This window comes from Coloeus monedula, assembly GCF_965178545.1.
Source record: "Coloeus monedula genome assembly, chromosome: 18".
In the NCBI taxonomy this organism is placed as follows: Eukaryota; Metazoa; Chordata; class Aves; order Passeriformes; family Corvidae; genus Coloeus; species Coloeus monedula.
The window spans coordinates 15,831,038-15,845,372 of record NC_138798.1 but is presented as its reverse complement, the minus strand read 5'-3'; the positions used below and the strand labels follow the sequence as shown (position 1 = coordinate 15,845,372).

The 14,335-nt window shown below is 54.8% G+C and overlaps 1 protein-coding gene across 1 annotated transcript in view; it reads right to left on the bottom strand.

Moving 5' to 3' along the window:
* TBX5 (T-box transcription factor 5) overlaps nt 1-610 on the bottom strand; it is a gene marked incomplete at both ends in the record, with an annotated part of 37,788 nt that extends 37,178 nt beyond the window's left edge. The window contains one exon of the mRNA XM_082293307.1: nt 571-610. Within this exon, the coding sequence (XP_082149433.1) occupies nt 571-610 (40 nt within the window). The remainder of the gene's footprint in view (nt 1-570) is intronic.
* Nucleotides 611-14,335: the final 13,725 nt, after the last annotated feature.

Below are 14,335 nucleotides of genomic sequence, written 5' to 3'. Positions count from 1 at the left end.
GACCCAGCCATGGCAGCGCAGCCCAGCCCAGCGAAGCCTCCCCGATGCTCTCCGCGCCCAGACATAATTAAGCAGATATAAAAATAATCATAATTTTAAAAACAGAGGGTGTGACGACAAAAAAAGAACCCCACAGCTGAGAGCATTTGGCGATCCGTGGCTTCTAATTTTTTTTTTTTCCCCTTAAAAGAGCTTCTGAGAAGAAATGGAGCTTGACAGAACCAGGCCGCGGTGGCTGGATGAAAAATGCATCTCGCTTTGCTAAAGTAGCGCCAAGTGGGTTTGCGGGAGGAAAAAACACAAGGGGGGAAATGAAAAAAAAAATAAATAAAATCAGCACCCTCTGCTTTTGTTCCGGCCTCGCCCCGGCCCCCCCCAGCCCCACGGAGAGAGCAGCCCCCTCTCCTTCCCCTGCTCCCCGCGGCTCCCGAGGCCTCGCAGCTCCTCGGCAGCGGCGATTTGTGGCTCCCGATGCCCCCGGGCAGCCGCTCTCGCTCTGCCTCGCTCACGCACCCGCACACACAGAGGACAGACCCCGACGGACAGACATGGCAATGGAAGAGCCGTTACCTTGCTTGTTGAATTCCATGCACTCAATGCATCTCCACATAAATAATGTGTGGGTCTATTTCCCCCGTTTGCAATGGAAATTACAATGGGATCAGGCTTCTCGTGTGCATATTTCCTTTTATTTATTTATTTGCGGATCAGCATGTGAAAACCCAGCCTGGAAGAAAAAATTCTATCCAACGCAAGCCTGCTTCTCTCTCTCTCTCTCTCTCTCTCTCTCTCTCTCTCTCTCTCTCTCTCCCCTGCTCTCTCCAAACACTTCCAGGTTGTCAGACGCACTAGAAAGGATCCTGAGACCAAGATAAAGCCCCCACCCCCACCCTTTTCTCAGCCTGATCTGATGCAGTTCTCCCCAGCCCGCTCTTGCTGCTGCCCACCTAAAAATAATTCAAAAATTTAAAATAGTAATTAAAAAAATAATAGCAAAAAGAGAGCGAGAGAGCGGAAAAAAGAAAACAGCACCCTCTTGGGAAAAAAAGAAGAAGGAAAAAAAGTTTCGGCCGGCTGGTAACCCCCGCTCCTCCGGGCAGGGTCGCGGCGCTGCCGCTGTGGCTGCGCGGAGCCGGGCGCGGAGCGCGGAGGAGCCGAGCGGAGCGCGGAGGTGACGTGGGCTCGTCCAGCTCCGTTCGCCAAGTGCCGGGACCCGCTGCCCAACCAGCTGGGATCCTGCTCCGGAGAGACTCCCTCTCCCACAGCCCTCCCTCCCGCCCCCTCCCCCCCAAACCTCCTTTTCCAGCCTATTTTTCTGGCCGGCAAACAAGAACAAGGCACAAAGACAATCATCAAACTCCCCAGCAACCCTCCCCCTCTCCTTTACCTCCTTCCCCGCTCCCTCCCTCCTTCCCTCCCTCCCTCCTCCATCCATCTCTCCCAACCAAAGAGAAAATTCAGCGTCTGGGAATATCCTGCCCTCCCCCCCCCCCCAAAATAAATCGCTGGCTCCGCTAACCTCGTACCACCCCCAGTTCCCCCCTCCCGCCCTCAAAGGCAGCCCAGAGGTGTGGATTTAAACCCAGCTCTAAATTTGCTGGTGCTCACAGAGGCCTTTTATTGGGGGGTGTTCCCCCAAAATAGCTTTCCCTAACGGGTACAATCCCCCCCCCAAAAAACGCGGCGGAGTGGGACCGAGACCCAGCGAAGGTGGCCCCGGGGTGTGCGCGGGGCTGTGGCCCCTGTCCCCGCTTGTGGCCGCGTCCGGGCTCCTTCCCCTGCCCTTTCCCATCCTCTTCCTCACCCCTCGCCGCGCTGCCACGGCCGAGGGCCGCAGCCCCCCGGAGCTCAAATAATCAACCCGTCAGCGAGGAGCGGCGCTGGGGGTTTATCTGCATCTTCCTTCGCTCCCTCTTTTTTTTTTTTTTAATGTATTATTGGGAGGGTAAAGTTGAATAGGTCAGCGCAGGGTAAACAGCCTCCCTGTCGCATTCTGCAGCCTGAAGAGAACCAGATTGGCGAGGCGGATTTTTGATAAGACTCGGAATAAATGGCATGGTTCAGATCTGCTCTGCCCACCCTCCTCCTCCTCCTCCTGCTGCTGCTGCCCCCACCCTCTGCTCGCCGCTCTGTCCCGTCCCCCCACCCATCCAAAAAAAAAAAAAAAAAAAAAAAAAAAGAATCCTTCACTCTTTGCTGCCTCTCCATCAATTTTTTTTTTTTTTTTTTTTTTGCGTTTCGAGGAAGTTTTCAGCAAATCCACCCTCGCTCCCAGCTCTCGCAGGGCGCGATAACACCGGAGCCCTCTGAAAGTTTGAGGTGAGGAAGGGGAAAGTCTGGGGGCGAGCGGCTCTTGGGGAGGGGGGTGCGTCTGTGGGTGTAGTTTGGCATCTCCCAAACCCTCTCCATGTGCGCGCCAGTCCCAACAGCTACTTGAGGAGAAACAGCCAACAGTAAACGGTTGCAAATAAGAATAATAAAATAACTGCACTTGTAGCCGCAGAGAATAAGCCAGAGAATGCTACTTAAACAAACAGAGCGAAGCTTGTCCCATATTTCATTATTTTTCGAGGGGAAAGGAGCGGTGGAGCCCTTCCAAACACAAATAAACCACGCAGCGAAGCGGGCGCTCGTTCCCCCGCGGGGAAGGCGGCGGCCGCAGGAGCGGCCCCAGCCCCGGCCTGGGGCGAGCGGGCAGCGGCGGCTCCGCAGAGCCCTTCCCCTGGCCTGGGCTGTGCTCCGAACGGTGCAAATTTGGGGGAAAAGTGGGAAAAAGGGAACTAAGCAGGAGGGCGCGGCGGTGCGGGGAAGCCGCGGAAGCACGCGGTGAGTGCGGCCGGCCCCGCGCCGCACGTGTGCTGCGAGCATCCCCCAAATGCTCATCCCCCAAAGGAGAGAGGGTTTTTCCTTAAAAAAGAAGCAAAAGCAACGAGGAGAAAGGTTTCTCGCAGCTGCAAGCGAGAGAGAGCACAAGCTTCCCTCCCCTCGGCGGAAAGAAAGGGAAAAGTGAAAATCCCTGAAGTTCGGAAGAGCGAACCCGAGCACGGCCGCTGCCTAGAAAAGCACTCACCTCTCCAGTGCCAAACTAGCTCTCAAACACCTTGAAGACAAGTTGAAAACGATGCAAATAAATCGAATTTATTTCCGTCTGCAGGTTGGGGGGGGAGGAGTGGACAAGGAGGGAAAGAGAAAAAAAAAAAGCAGCTGGGGAAAAAAGGACGGCAAATCCAGGCTCCCCCAGGACTGGAATGGCAGGGCGAGGAGCCTTCCAGCTCGAAGCCGGTTTGTGGTCTCCGACAAATTAAATATTACTGTTTATTACCAGCCATACTCCGATAAAATAAAGAGAGTTCAAGGCGATAGCTGCTATCTCACGAGCTTTGCTCCTATAGGACACGGAGACGTCACCAGCCACGCAACTGGCCTGTTCTGTCATGGTTGACTGCAGCAGTAATGGAAGGTTAATTTGTATTATTCTCCTCTTTTTAAAGCTCTATCAGGGAGATTCCTGCCTTTATTTTTTTTTTTTTTCCCCCAAAAGAAATCCACTCAGTGAAGTGCAAAATAACACCGTGGCTGGGTGTGTGCCGCTTGTGTATGATGGATGTATATATAAATACATATATTCACAAGGCAGACTCACATATGCGGCTGTGAGGGGTTTATATCATAGACGAGCGTGTATCACCCAAGCGGGCTGGAAACTTCAGGAAAACCCACTGACCCTTGGAGCAGAAACGGGGAAAAGCAGGAGCAGAGCTCCCGCTTCACCAGAGGGTTAATTTAATCCAACGGGATTGGCATTATTCAGCCTAATTTCTCTTTCTAAACAAATAATGCTGTCAGGGTGAGCAGGAAACTTGTCCAGTGACTGCTCAGGCGCCTCTGGAAGCAAGCACGCTGGGCTATATATAGCAAATGATAACCTGGTTATTTGCACGGATTCAAGCGTGCTTCAGGAGCCAATTATTTGCTCTGATTAAATTTAAAAAAACATAGGGAAAAGAAAGAGAAAGAAAAAAAAGTAGTAAATCCAGGCGATTATTTGCCAAATGAGATTGACGAGGGAAAAAAAAATCAAAACCCTCCAGATCACTCCAAGGGCAGCCAGTGACTGCAGAGATGCCGCTGGCGCTGCCCCGTGTCCCAGCTCTCCCTCAATCTGGAGGGATTTTGGGATGCACTCGCGGTCGCAGCAGGAAGATTTCACACCCCCTTACCCTCCCCCCCCCCCCCAAAAAAAAAAGTTGATAAAAGAAAAAAGTAAAGTAAGAAAAATATACACAGAGAGAGGGAGAGAAAATGATACTAAAGCGTTTTTTCGTCCAACAGAAAAAGAGAGGAGGAGAAACGGGGAGCGAGGAAATAAAGAGCAACACCTGAGGAAGAGCGAGAAGATGGTGCGGGAGCTGGAGGCTGCCAAGGTGAGTGTTCCCAGCGGGCACCTCAGCCCGGCTCGGGCAGCATCCCCCGCACCCCGGCAAGCCCTGCCCGCACTTCCCCGGGCTGAGCTCTGCAGGCGCCCGGGAAAGCCGGGCCCGTAGGAAAAGCACCGGCAAGGATGGCGGAAAAAAATGAAAGGAAGGGGGTCAGGGAGGAAAAGCCCCCCCTTGCCCTGATGCGCCCCATTTGCCGGATCTGGCCGCGCTCCTCAGCTCAGAGTCCTCCCAAATGTCCGGGATGGAGGGAAAAAACTCACCGAGAGGAGGGAAAAAATCCCCGAGGAGGATTCTACAGCTGGCACCGACCGCCCAAAGGTGCTGCTGCTGCCAGAGCAGGATAGGGCCTCACCCAAAACGGGAAATAAAATCCTCTCCCCCGCAGCCGGCATCATCTCCTGGTGTCCCCTGAGGTCCCCGCGGGGCCCTTGAGGCCTCTACAGCCGAGGGACGGGAATCGCTTCGCACTGCCCGCCCGGGGACCGCTCGCTCTCGGCCTCCTGCAACAGCCTGGATCCCGCTGCTGCCGGGGAATGCGGGACCCACCCGGGAGCGGGGAGACTTGAGGGGTGAGAGAGGCAGCACACGCAAGAAGGCAGATGGGTATGTCCGTAAATAAGGATATTTAAGCACGGTTGTGCATCTGTGAGTGCGGACACCCCGCTTGCACACACGCCCCACGCACGGTGCCTCTGCGCTCAAGCCGTTAACCAAATTTCATATCCCGTGTGTCCTAAATATCATTTATTTTATATCTTTAGACTAAACGTGCGGTGGAACCGCACGGGTGCCGAGATCCGAGAGATACACGTGAATAAACGTGGCTGTTCGTACACGTAAATATCCGCAGGCACACCACAAAAACCGCGTGTGCGTGGATGCGCAGGTGATGAGATCTTCACAAACACTTGCACAGCAGCGTTTCTGCCAGCTTAGGCCACCCCTGCCCCACCCGCCATAGGGTTTCTATGGATATTTACCTCTTACCCAGGGTTTAAAGGCGGATTTTTGGGTGCACACCAGCCTTAATCAGCCCCCACCCTCCGTACATCTCAGTGGGAGTGGGCGCAAATCTGCGCACCCGCAGAAGGCGGGCGAGTGGATCAGCGTGGATGCACCGCCTATGCACCACACTCTCTCCCTGTGTATATATATTTATATATTTATATATTCTATAGAAATAGAAATCCCCCCACACGCATTCTCCAGCAGCCACGGCCCCTAGCACCGTGGAGCACTTACCTCCGTGGGGTGGCGGGTGCGTGGCTGGGCCCCCCCGAGCTCTGTGCAGCCCTGCCAGGCTCGATCCCGGTTTTTCAGCTCCTCCCCGCCGGCTCCGGGAGCGCAGGATCCGGCCCGAGCAGCCCCGGCCCCACCGCCCGGCCCCGGCGCCTCGGGCCGCGGGGAGCCCCGGCTTTAGGGCCCCGCATCCCGGAGCCCCGCACGGCCCCTCTGCCCTCCTTTGCAGGGTGTCCCTCGCCCTGGAGGTTTCTCCTTGCGGGATTTCCCCGGGAGAGGTGGAGGGAGGGGACGGCCGGGGTGCTGGCTCGCAGTGGGGTCGAGGTGTCAGCAGTAAGAAATAGTGCCGAGCATGAACTCACTCCCCCCGCCCGCCCTCCACACCCCTTTAAAATCACTTTTTGGGTCGGCTTCACCAAATCGAAGAGGCTTTTGCATTCACTCCTCTCGCCGCTCCTCGGCAGCCACCCTGCCCAGGGACGGGGCAGCGCCGATGCCTCGGCGCTTTTGGCCTCCCAACGCTTTTTTTTTCCTCCTTCCCATATTTTCAGAAAATCAGCTCCCTCCTAGCAGGGATTATTATTTTTCCTTTCCATTTTTAGATAATTTACTTCCCCTCTCCGACCAGTTCTCTCTTTGCTTTTATTTCCATTTTGTTGGCCGCTTTTCGCTCTGGCGAAAAACGCACCTGGGAGCAAACAAGTGTTTAAAACAATCCTCCTCTCTGGAAGCATTTTTTGTCCATTCACTCGTTGGGGTTTTTTTCTGTGTGTTGGGTTTTTCCCCCCAATTATTTCCTTCTTTTAAAATTTTCTCGCAATCCTGGGGGCAGGGACAGACTGCATTGACCGGAGAGCTGATATCAACAAAATATTTGTATGGAAGTCCCGCCAATACAGTTCTCTCATGTCATTATTTCCATTACAAAATCCTGCATTCAGTGCTGCAGAGTTGCTTTAGACGAGCCTTCGGGGGTAGATACCTGGGTCGAGGGCTTTTTTTAATTACAGGTGAATAAGGTTTTTCTTTTAAAGATTGTGGTTTCAAGTAGTTTGGATTCTTTTTTTTTTTCCCGCCCTTCTGGCTACTTTAAGGAAAAAAAAAAAGTTTGCAATTAAAACCCTTTCCCCTCCCTGCAGCCCATTAATTTCCCAGGCGAACTGCGGGCTTTAAAATAGTGACGAAAATGAAAAATAAGGAGCCGGGCAAAGGCAGGGCTTGGCGTGGCGCGGGCACGGCGCTGCCCTTCCGCACCTCCCACGCGTGGGGTGAAGATCCCTTTTCCTCCTGGATGCCAAGCAGAGCGAGAGGTTCCCAAAATTAATCTAGAAACACCCCTGGAGCAAAAGGGATCCATTCTCTTTTCCCTGTCTCCCTCCAAAAAGGCATCTCTCGGGGAGGGGACTCCAGGGAGACAGGGCGCGACCCCCTCCCCAATTTTTCCCCAAGGAAAAATGCTGCCCAGGAAAAGAGGGAATTCGGCTCATTCCTCTTTCCCCCCATTATCAGCGGCTGATGTTTTGGTGCCCATGGGATCCCCCTTCCATTCCCGATCGGTGCCCGATGCTCCCAGCGCGTTATCAATGCCGGGCTAAACTGCTCTTCCCAAACAGGGCGTCCATCAGGGCCTTATCTCGGCCCCAAGGAGAAAAGAAAAGCAGATAAGACCTTCGCTCTCTGCCTGGGAAGAAACTAATGGGGGCAAGAGAGGGGAAAAGTCCTCAGCGCCCAGCGCCTCTCCCCGAGAGCGATCTTGCCATGACCTTGAAGGGGAGGCGGGGGGGGGGCAGAAGGAGCCCGATCCCGAAGGTTTGGACTCAGGCACTGATAAAAGGCCTCAAAAGGAACACCTGTAAATGTCCTTCCCTTCCCTTCCCTTCCCTTCCCTTCCCTTCCCTTCCCTTCCCTTCCCTTCCCTTCCCTTCCCTTCCCTTCCCTTCCCTTCCCTTCCCTTCCCTTCCCTTCCCTTCCCTTCCCTTCCCTTCCCTTCCCTTCCCTTCCCTTCCCTTCCCTTCCCTCGCCCTCCCGCTGGAGCCCCGGGCGCGGGGACACCCCGGCCATCCCCACAGTTCCCTCATTTCTTCCTCCCTTTCTCTCACTCATTTTTTCCCCTCTTTCCTCCTTCCCAAGCCGTCTCGCCTCATTTCTTCCCCTTTTTCCGTTTCTCCCCCCTTTTCTCGCCCCGGCCGAGCGACAGCGCAGCCCGGCCGCTCTGTTACAACCATATTATCCTTTGTATTCCCGGCCATCCGCAAATTTCGGGAGCAGGGGACGGGAGCTGTGGGCCCCCGGCACGGGAACTGCCTTAACCCGGCTTTGGACGGGTGTCACGGGCGTCCTAAAACCCACTTTTATCCACGAGGCAAAAATACAGATTACACCAATAACCCAAACACTTCTTGAGATTTTTGTGTGTGTGCACGTCTTCAGAAAACGTTAAATACCAAAAAATATTCACAGGACGAATAGGAAAGGAAAAAAAAGAGCTTTTTTTCTCCTGTTCCAGGGCTGGATGAGGTCCCAAACTGTAATTTCAGGGCCCTGAGCTACCCGAGTGCTGACGAGAAATCGGTTTTGAAGGGGCAGAGCCCCGCGGGTGTGTGGGGGAAGCACCGGCGGTATTTGGGAGCAGTGGGATGCCGTATCCGGCTTCCTGAAGTGTCAGGGATTTAATTCTGAGGGTAGCAGGTATCTTCCCTGGAGAGTTTTTCCACACCAACAGAGGTGGGGGTCGGGGCTGAATATCTGGGTGGTGTCGGTACTCGGGGTGCTAACCCTGATTTTTTTATGAGCCCACGTGTGCCTCCACCCACACAGTCCTATGGATTTGTACCTGTTCCACGGGTATCAACGTTTCACATTGGATACGTGCTTCTCTGTCCTGTGGTTGCGGGCACAAAAATTCCTGCTTTCACCCCTTGGAGAAATTTTAGGAGCTCGTTTCGTTCCTGCCCGGGATTTCTGGGGCGCAGCCAGGGGTGGTTGCCTGCCCCATGTGTGTCTGCCAGGCTGCCCCCGCAGGTGAATGCTTTTGCCAGCTCATTTTGGGTTGAAAATGGTTCATTTCCAACGAAAAACTCTTTTGAGGGGTAAAGAACGCTCGAATCTCTGCGCAAAAAAGCTCCCTCGGAGCCCGGGTGGGACCTGCGGAGCCGAGCCCGCGTCCCCCCGCCCAGGCTGCGGGCACGGGAGCCACCAACCTCCCCACTCCGGGGGCCCGGGGAGCCGCCGTTCGAGACAATGTCTATTTTCTGTCATTAATAACTCGTTTCTTCCTTAAAAAAAAAAAAAAAAAAATCTCGTTTGGATCCAAGATTGTTTTTATGATTCAGTCGGACAAGACGGAACACATGTTAGTTTAAGCAGGTTCATGAAATAGCTGTAAATCAAATAAAGTTTACGAGTTTAGCAGGAAATACTGAAAAGATGAGGGGGGGAGGAGAAAAAAACTCCGCCGAGGTAGAGAGCAGCAGGCTGGAATAGTCGGTGGAGTTTTGTCCTGCTCTGTGTTTCTCTCTGTTCTCTTGTGCATCTTGCCGATTAAAGGCCTCGAGACCCCGTGTTGGCGCCAAGTGGCATGTTATTAATCAGTTATCCCGAGGTTCAGTCCGCAGAAGAGAGAAATTTAATCACCAGAAACCAGACCCGACATAAAAGAGAAATCTAAAATCAATTCCCGCCCGTCGTCCCGTCTCCCCCTCCCCTTCCCCACCTCCGAAGCGAACAGAACGAGCAGAAGCAATCAAGACTGCGCTCCCTCTCCCTCTTAATTGCGGCGGGAGAACCGCAAATTTCTCCGAGCTTTAGCCCGAACAGCATTTGGAAAAAAAAATTAAAAATTTAAAAAAACTACAGAAAAAAGCCCCAAAGCCCCGCACCAAGTCTGTCCTTGATCTCGCTATAAAAACGTGATGGGGGAGAAATATCCCGAGCGGAGCCTTTTATAGTGGAAACAGGGGGTGTGGGACGGGGGGGTGCGGGTGGAAATCCCATTTATCGCTGGGAAAATGATCTTTGAAGGCTCCCAGGCCTGGCGGGGAGGGGTCCCCTCACCCCAGATGCCCCCCAGCCTCTGCCTCCTTCCCCCAGCCCAGGTTTTGCTCCAGCACGGGAATTCTGAGGGAAGGTGTCTCTCCCAAAAGCTGCGTGTCCCCCCTCGGCAGCTGAGCGCCGGCGTTCTTCCCACAGACACCTTCCTGCCAGGGCGTCTGGGGTGGGAATCCCCAGGTTTGGGCGAGGGCAGGAAAAGAAATCCTCGTCCCTCATTGCTGCAGGGGGGACGGTGCCATCCTCGGGGAAGAGACCGCAGGTGACAGCAGGGCAGAAGGGTCCAAAAAAACCCCTTCGCTCCCCCCAAAATAACCCTGCTTGGAGTCCGGGGGAAACGGGGAGCGATGGGGATCGGCTCCGCAGCTTCCACGCGTGTTTCCCATGGGAATCACCCCGTCCCTGTTTCCTCCCGGCTGCGCTTGTCCCCCTGGGCTGCGTGAAGGGCACACGGAGGAGCTGCGAGCCGGGCGGCCGCCCCGGGGCTATATTTGGAAAAGAATTTGGAAGCCCTTCCAGCAAATCTGTGCGAGAGGTACCAGGCCCCTTCCCCGACCCGCTCCGAGGGTCGCCCCACTCCCCGTGGCAGCGCTGCTGGCAGCGTCCCGCTCCTCTCCATCCGCGTGTTTATTCCTCGAAAGAGAAACGGCTCCAGAAAAACTCCAGCGCGAAGTTTTGCCTGCCCGAGCCCCAAGAGAGGCGACTGCGCCCCGCGCCAGCCAAGGCTCGCACTTTGTGCCAGCCGGATTTGTTTGTTCTGCCCTAAAAAAATAATAGCAGGAGAGAGTCCTGTGGGCCTGGACCTGGGGGGGGATGAAGGGCGAGGGGGGAGCAGCTGCCTCTCTGCCCTCTTTCCAGCCCAGAGAAGCTGCTTGGCGTGTTTTTTAACGAAAACCATATTTTCCCCGCATTTTTGTCTTCCCCAGCACCCTCTCAAAAAAACCCTAGAAAGCAGCGCTGTGAGCTGGGTTGCCTGATGGGTTTCTTTTCCCCCCTCCACGCTCTATCTGCTCGTTTTCCTACAGCCCAAACAGCCTGGAAACCACAGAAAAAATAATCAAAGTGCAGCATGTTTTCCCACAGTAGGAATTCATGTTAGCACTCTCTCCACGTCTTGATCCTCTGTTTGCGTGTGGGTATCCGGGCTGAGATGCCTTCAGAGGCACACGCACGGATGCAGAAGGAGATTTTGGGGTGTCCGGAAAACACCCAGCCCCACGCACGTGTCCGCCCACTGCCTCGGGGCCGGGATGGATCCCCGTGGATCTGAGGATTTCCGTGTAAATACGGGAATATCCGTGTACAAGTGGGAGTGGAGCCAGCTCCAGCCCGCCCAGCAGCCTGGGGGTTCCTCCGTGCCCGTGGTGCCCCTTCCCCACTCGGCGTTGCCCCAATAACTCTTCGGCTTCTCTGCCACCTGGCCGAGCCCCCCCGCGGCATCACGCCGGGGGGAAAAGGGTGGAAAATAAGAGGAAAAGGGAAAATTTGGATTCCCCACCCGGGCGGACTGCGGTCAGGAGAGCTGGTGGGCTCCGGAGGGAAGAGAGGTGGGCGGAGAGGGCTCGTTTTCCAGCAGAAAAAGGTTTTCCAACCCTCCCCCGCCCCCCCCGGCTGTCAAGCCCATCCGAAACTCCTCCTCTGTCTGCGGAGCGGCTCCGCTCCCCCCTCCCGGCTCCCGCAGCTGGGCGGCGTAGGTAGCTCCAGATAAGTGAAAGTGGTATTTTTATAGGCTGATAAAAGGGACTTATCTCGGCTTTCCCGAATCTGACAAAGATTCCCTAATTGGTCATTTGCCCACAGCAGCCTTCCCCAGCCCAGGGCCCGGCTGACGCTATTTTCAGCCTCCAACGGGGGTGTCGCGCCCCCGGGACCCCCTCGGCTGCTGCTTCCCGGCCTCTCCCCTTCCCAAATCCACGGCGACGATTTGTCCTCGCTCCCACTCACCCGCACGCGCTGGGCAAGCCGGGCAAGCGCTGCATCCCAAGGAAGAGCAGGGCCCGTCCTTCCCTAGGGCCTGCCCGCCGGGGGTGGCTCGTCCCGCTGGCCACCCCGCGCGTCTCGGCTCAGACACCCACACTGATCATTCAGTCTTTTAGCCACACCAAATACACTTTATCAGCCGGGAAAAAAACAAACCCGATCACATCCAGAGGCACATGCAAGCAGAGCAAAGCTCTGTATGGACACAAAACGGGTGGTGATGCTCAATTATGCACCAAACCTTCCTCCTCCAACCTCCAGCTGCCGAGATTAGATGGAAACGTAATTCCTGGGATTAAATGCAAACGGCAAAGCAGAGAGAGCTCCCTTCTGCCACAGCTTCCCCGGCAGCCCAGCTCCCCCTGGAACAGGCTACAACCACCTCACCACCAGACTCTGCTCCATACATCAGCTGGGAGATTTTTTTCCTTCCAATGCATTTTAGTCACCGGACTACTAAAAAAAAAAACCCAAAAAACCCCGACAAAAACTTCCCAAAAAACCAAAATGAGGAGGAGGAAATGCATTTCTGAGCACCCAGAGCTTGCAGCCAGCTGGCACCACAAGCCTTGGAGCGAGCCGGGAAGTCGCCCACTACACTTATTTCTCATTTTCCTTTTTTTTCCTCCCCTGTGGAAGGGGGAAGGGACTCTGGGATTAACGGCCCATCTGACCTACCAGCGGTGTAGGGACATGAATCAAACACAATCAAAGGCCCCAGTGTCAGCATTAGCCTGACCCCTACAACTGGCTCGGGCTCGGGGCTCGGTGAGGCCGGCTCTGGCCAGAGCAGAGTGAACCTGGCCCAGGGTTATTGGTGCCTGCCCAGGGCTCTGCCCAGCCCAGCCCCTGGCGCTGGGGGTGCAGGGCCCGTGGGGATGGACCCAGCTCTGCCCCACCAGAGCACTGAGTGAAAACAGATCTCCCCCCCAAATCCGTCCACTCCAATCCAGGGAGAAGAGGAAGGGAGGTGTGGGCTTGGAGGGCTTCTCTGAGATTTTTTGGGGTTTTTTTGTTTCTTTGTCTTTCTTCTCACACCTTTTTCCTTTCCGTGACTTTTGGGGTCTGATTTCCTCGAGTGGGTTTGGAAAGGGCAGCTTGGCAAGGCCCAGCCCCATGGGAAAAGGCCAAATCCCAGTCCCACCATGGGGACTTGGGACTCACAGCCCAGGCAACGTCTCCAGAGCCGGCCCTGAGGCTCAGCAGGTGCTGAAAAATGCAGGAACTGAGCTTTGTTAAAGTCCAAATGGCCCAAGTCATCTTCAGACACAGCATGGCACCCGAGCACACCCTTCAACACCATTTTCCCATCACAGAAGGGAGAAAGAGGAGCACATCAGTTGTTATTCCTAAACAAGATCTCCAGCAGGAGAGTGCTTTGTCTGTAGGAGCTGATTTTGATAGGGATAGTTCAGGAAAAAAATCCAGTTCTTTTTCTCTTCAGTGAACCTTCCCCACACTCAAAAGGGACACAAAAATCAGCCGGGTATCATCAGCAGGGAAATCTGTGCTACCCTGGCTCTGCAGGAGCAGGCTCCAAAGGGGATGGACGTGGTCCTGTCAAAGTTTCAAACTCACCTTCCATTTAAATGTCATTTTTAATGGAAATGCTGCAACCTCCCCTTCTCTCCACTAAGCCCAACATGGGCTATTTTTATTTCCTCTATGCACGCTTTAACTGAACACTGACTGGTGCTTTTAACCTGCTCTTCCCAAATATATAGAAACGAAATCCTCCTGTTAGAAAGAAATAGATGCCAACACTCTGTCAACAACACTTGGCTCTTGAGCTTTACCAGGTGAGCTGGCACCAGATCTGGTTGGGGCATTTTCTGCAGCTACTGAGGGAATCTCGTGTGGGAATCCCCAGAGAGAGCTGGCTCTGTGGGATCTGCTGACGCTCCACCTGGCTCTCTCCAGGCACAAGAAGGGAGCCTGCAGCAAGGCTCCCATCAAAACCAAGATGCCAGAGGGTTCGGCATGCTCAGAAATCAGCCTGAGCTTCCTGACAGGGAATTCCGAGTGGGGACATCCACCCAGAGCAGATTCGGGGCCAGGCAGAACTGCGAAGCTGCTTGAGCCACCCCACCTTGGATGCCACTGCTGGACAGCCAGGGACGCTGGGAGCACCGTGCTGGTCACAGCCCTCCCTCTGCCAAAGCTTTCCTGCCTCCAGGTTTCCGTGGAGATTGGATTCCAGAGCGCAGGCACTGCCCCGCTGCCTGTGAGACACCTCCCGTGGCCAGAGAGGCTCCTCAGCTCAGCCAGAGCAGAGCCCAAGGTCCCTGGGATGGGGCAGGAGGGACAGATCTACCCGTGGCAAACACCTCGGCTGCGGGGCCCAGACCTCACCCTAAGGAAGTCTCCAGACAGGATCATCCCACCCCAAATTTTTTTCCACAGCTTCACCTACTGGAACCATCAGCTCCTTGCACGTGTCTCCAGCGCCACGACACAATTGTGAGAAAACATCATGGAGATTTGGTGTCCACTTCTGTTTCAGTGGGATAAAAATTCTCACATTTCTGACAGTGTGGGGAGTCCTGGGAGAAAGAGCTGCTGCTCATCCCGGTCGGTGGATTCCCGAATGGATCGGGGGTGCCTGTGCAGTCCCTAGTGCACGAGGATCC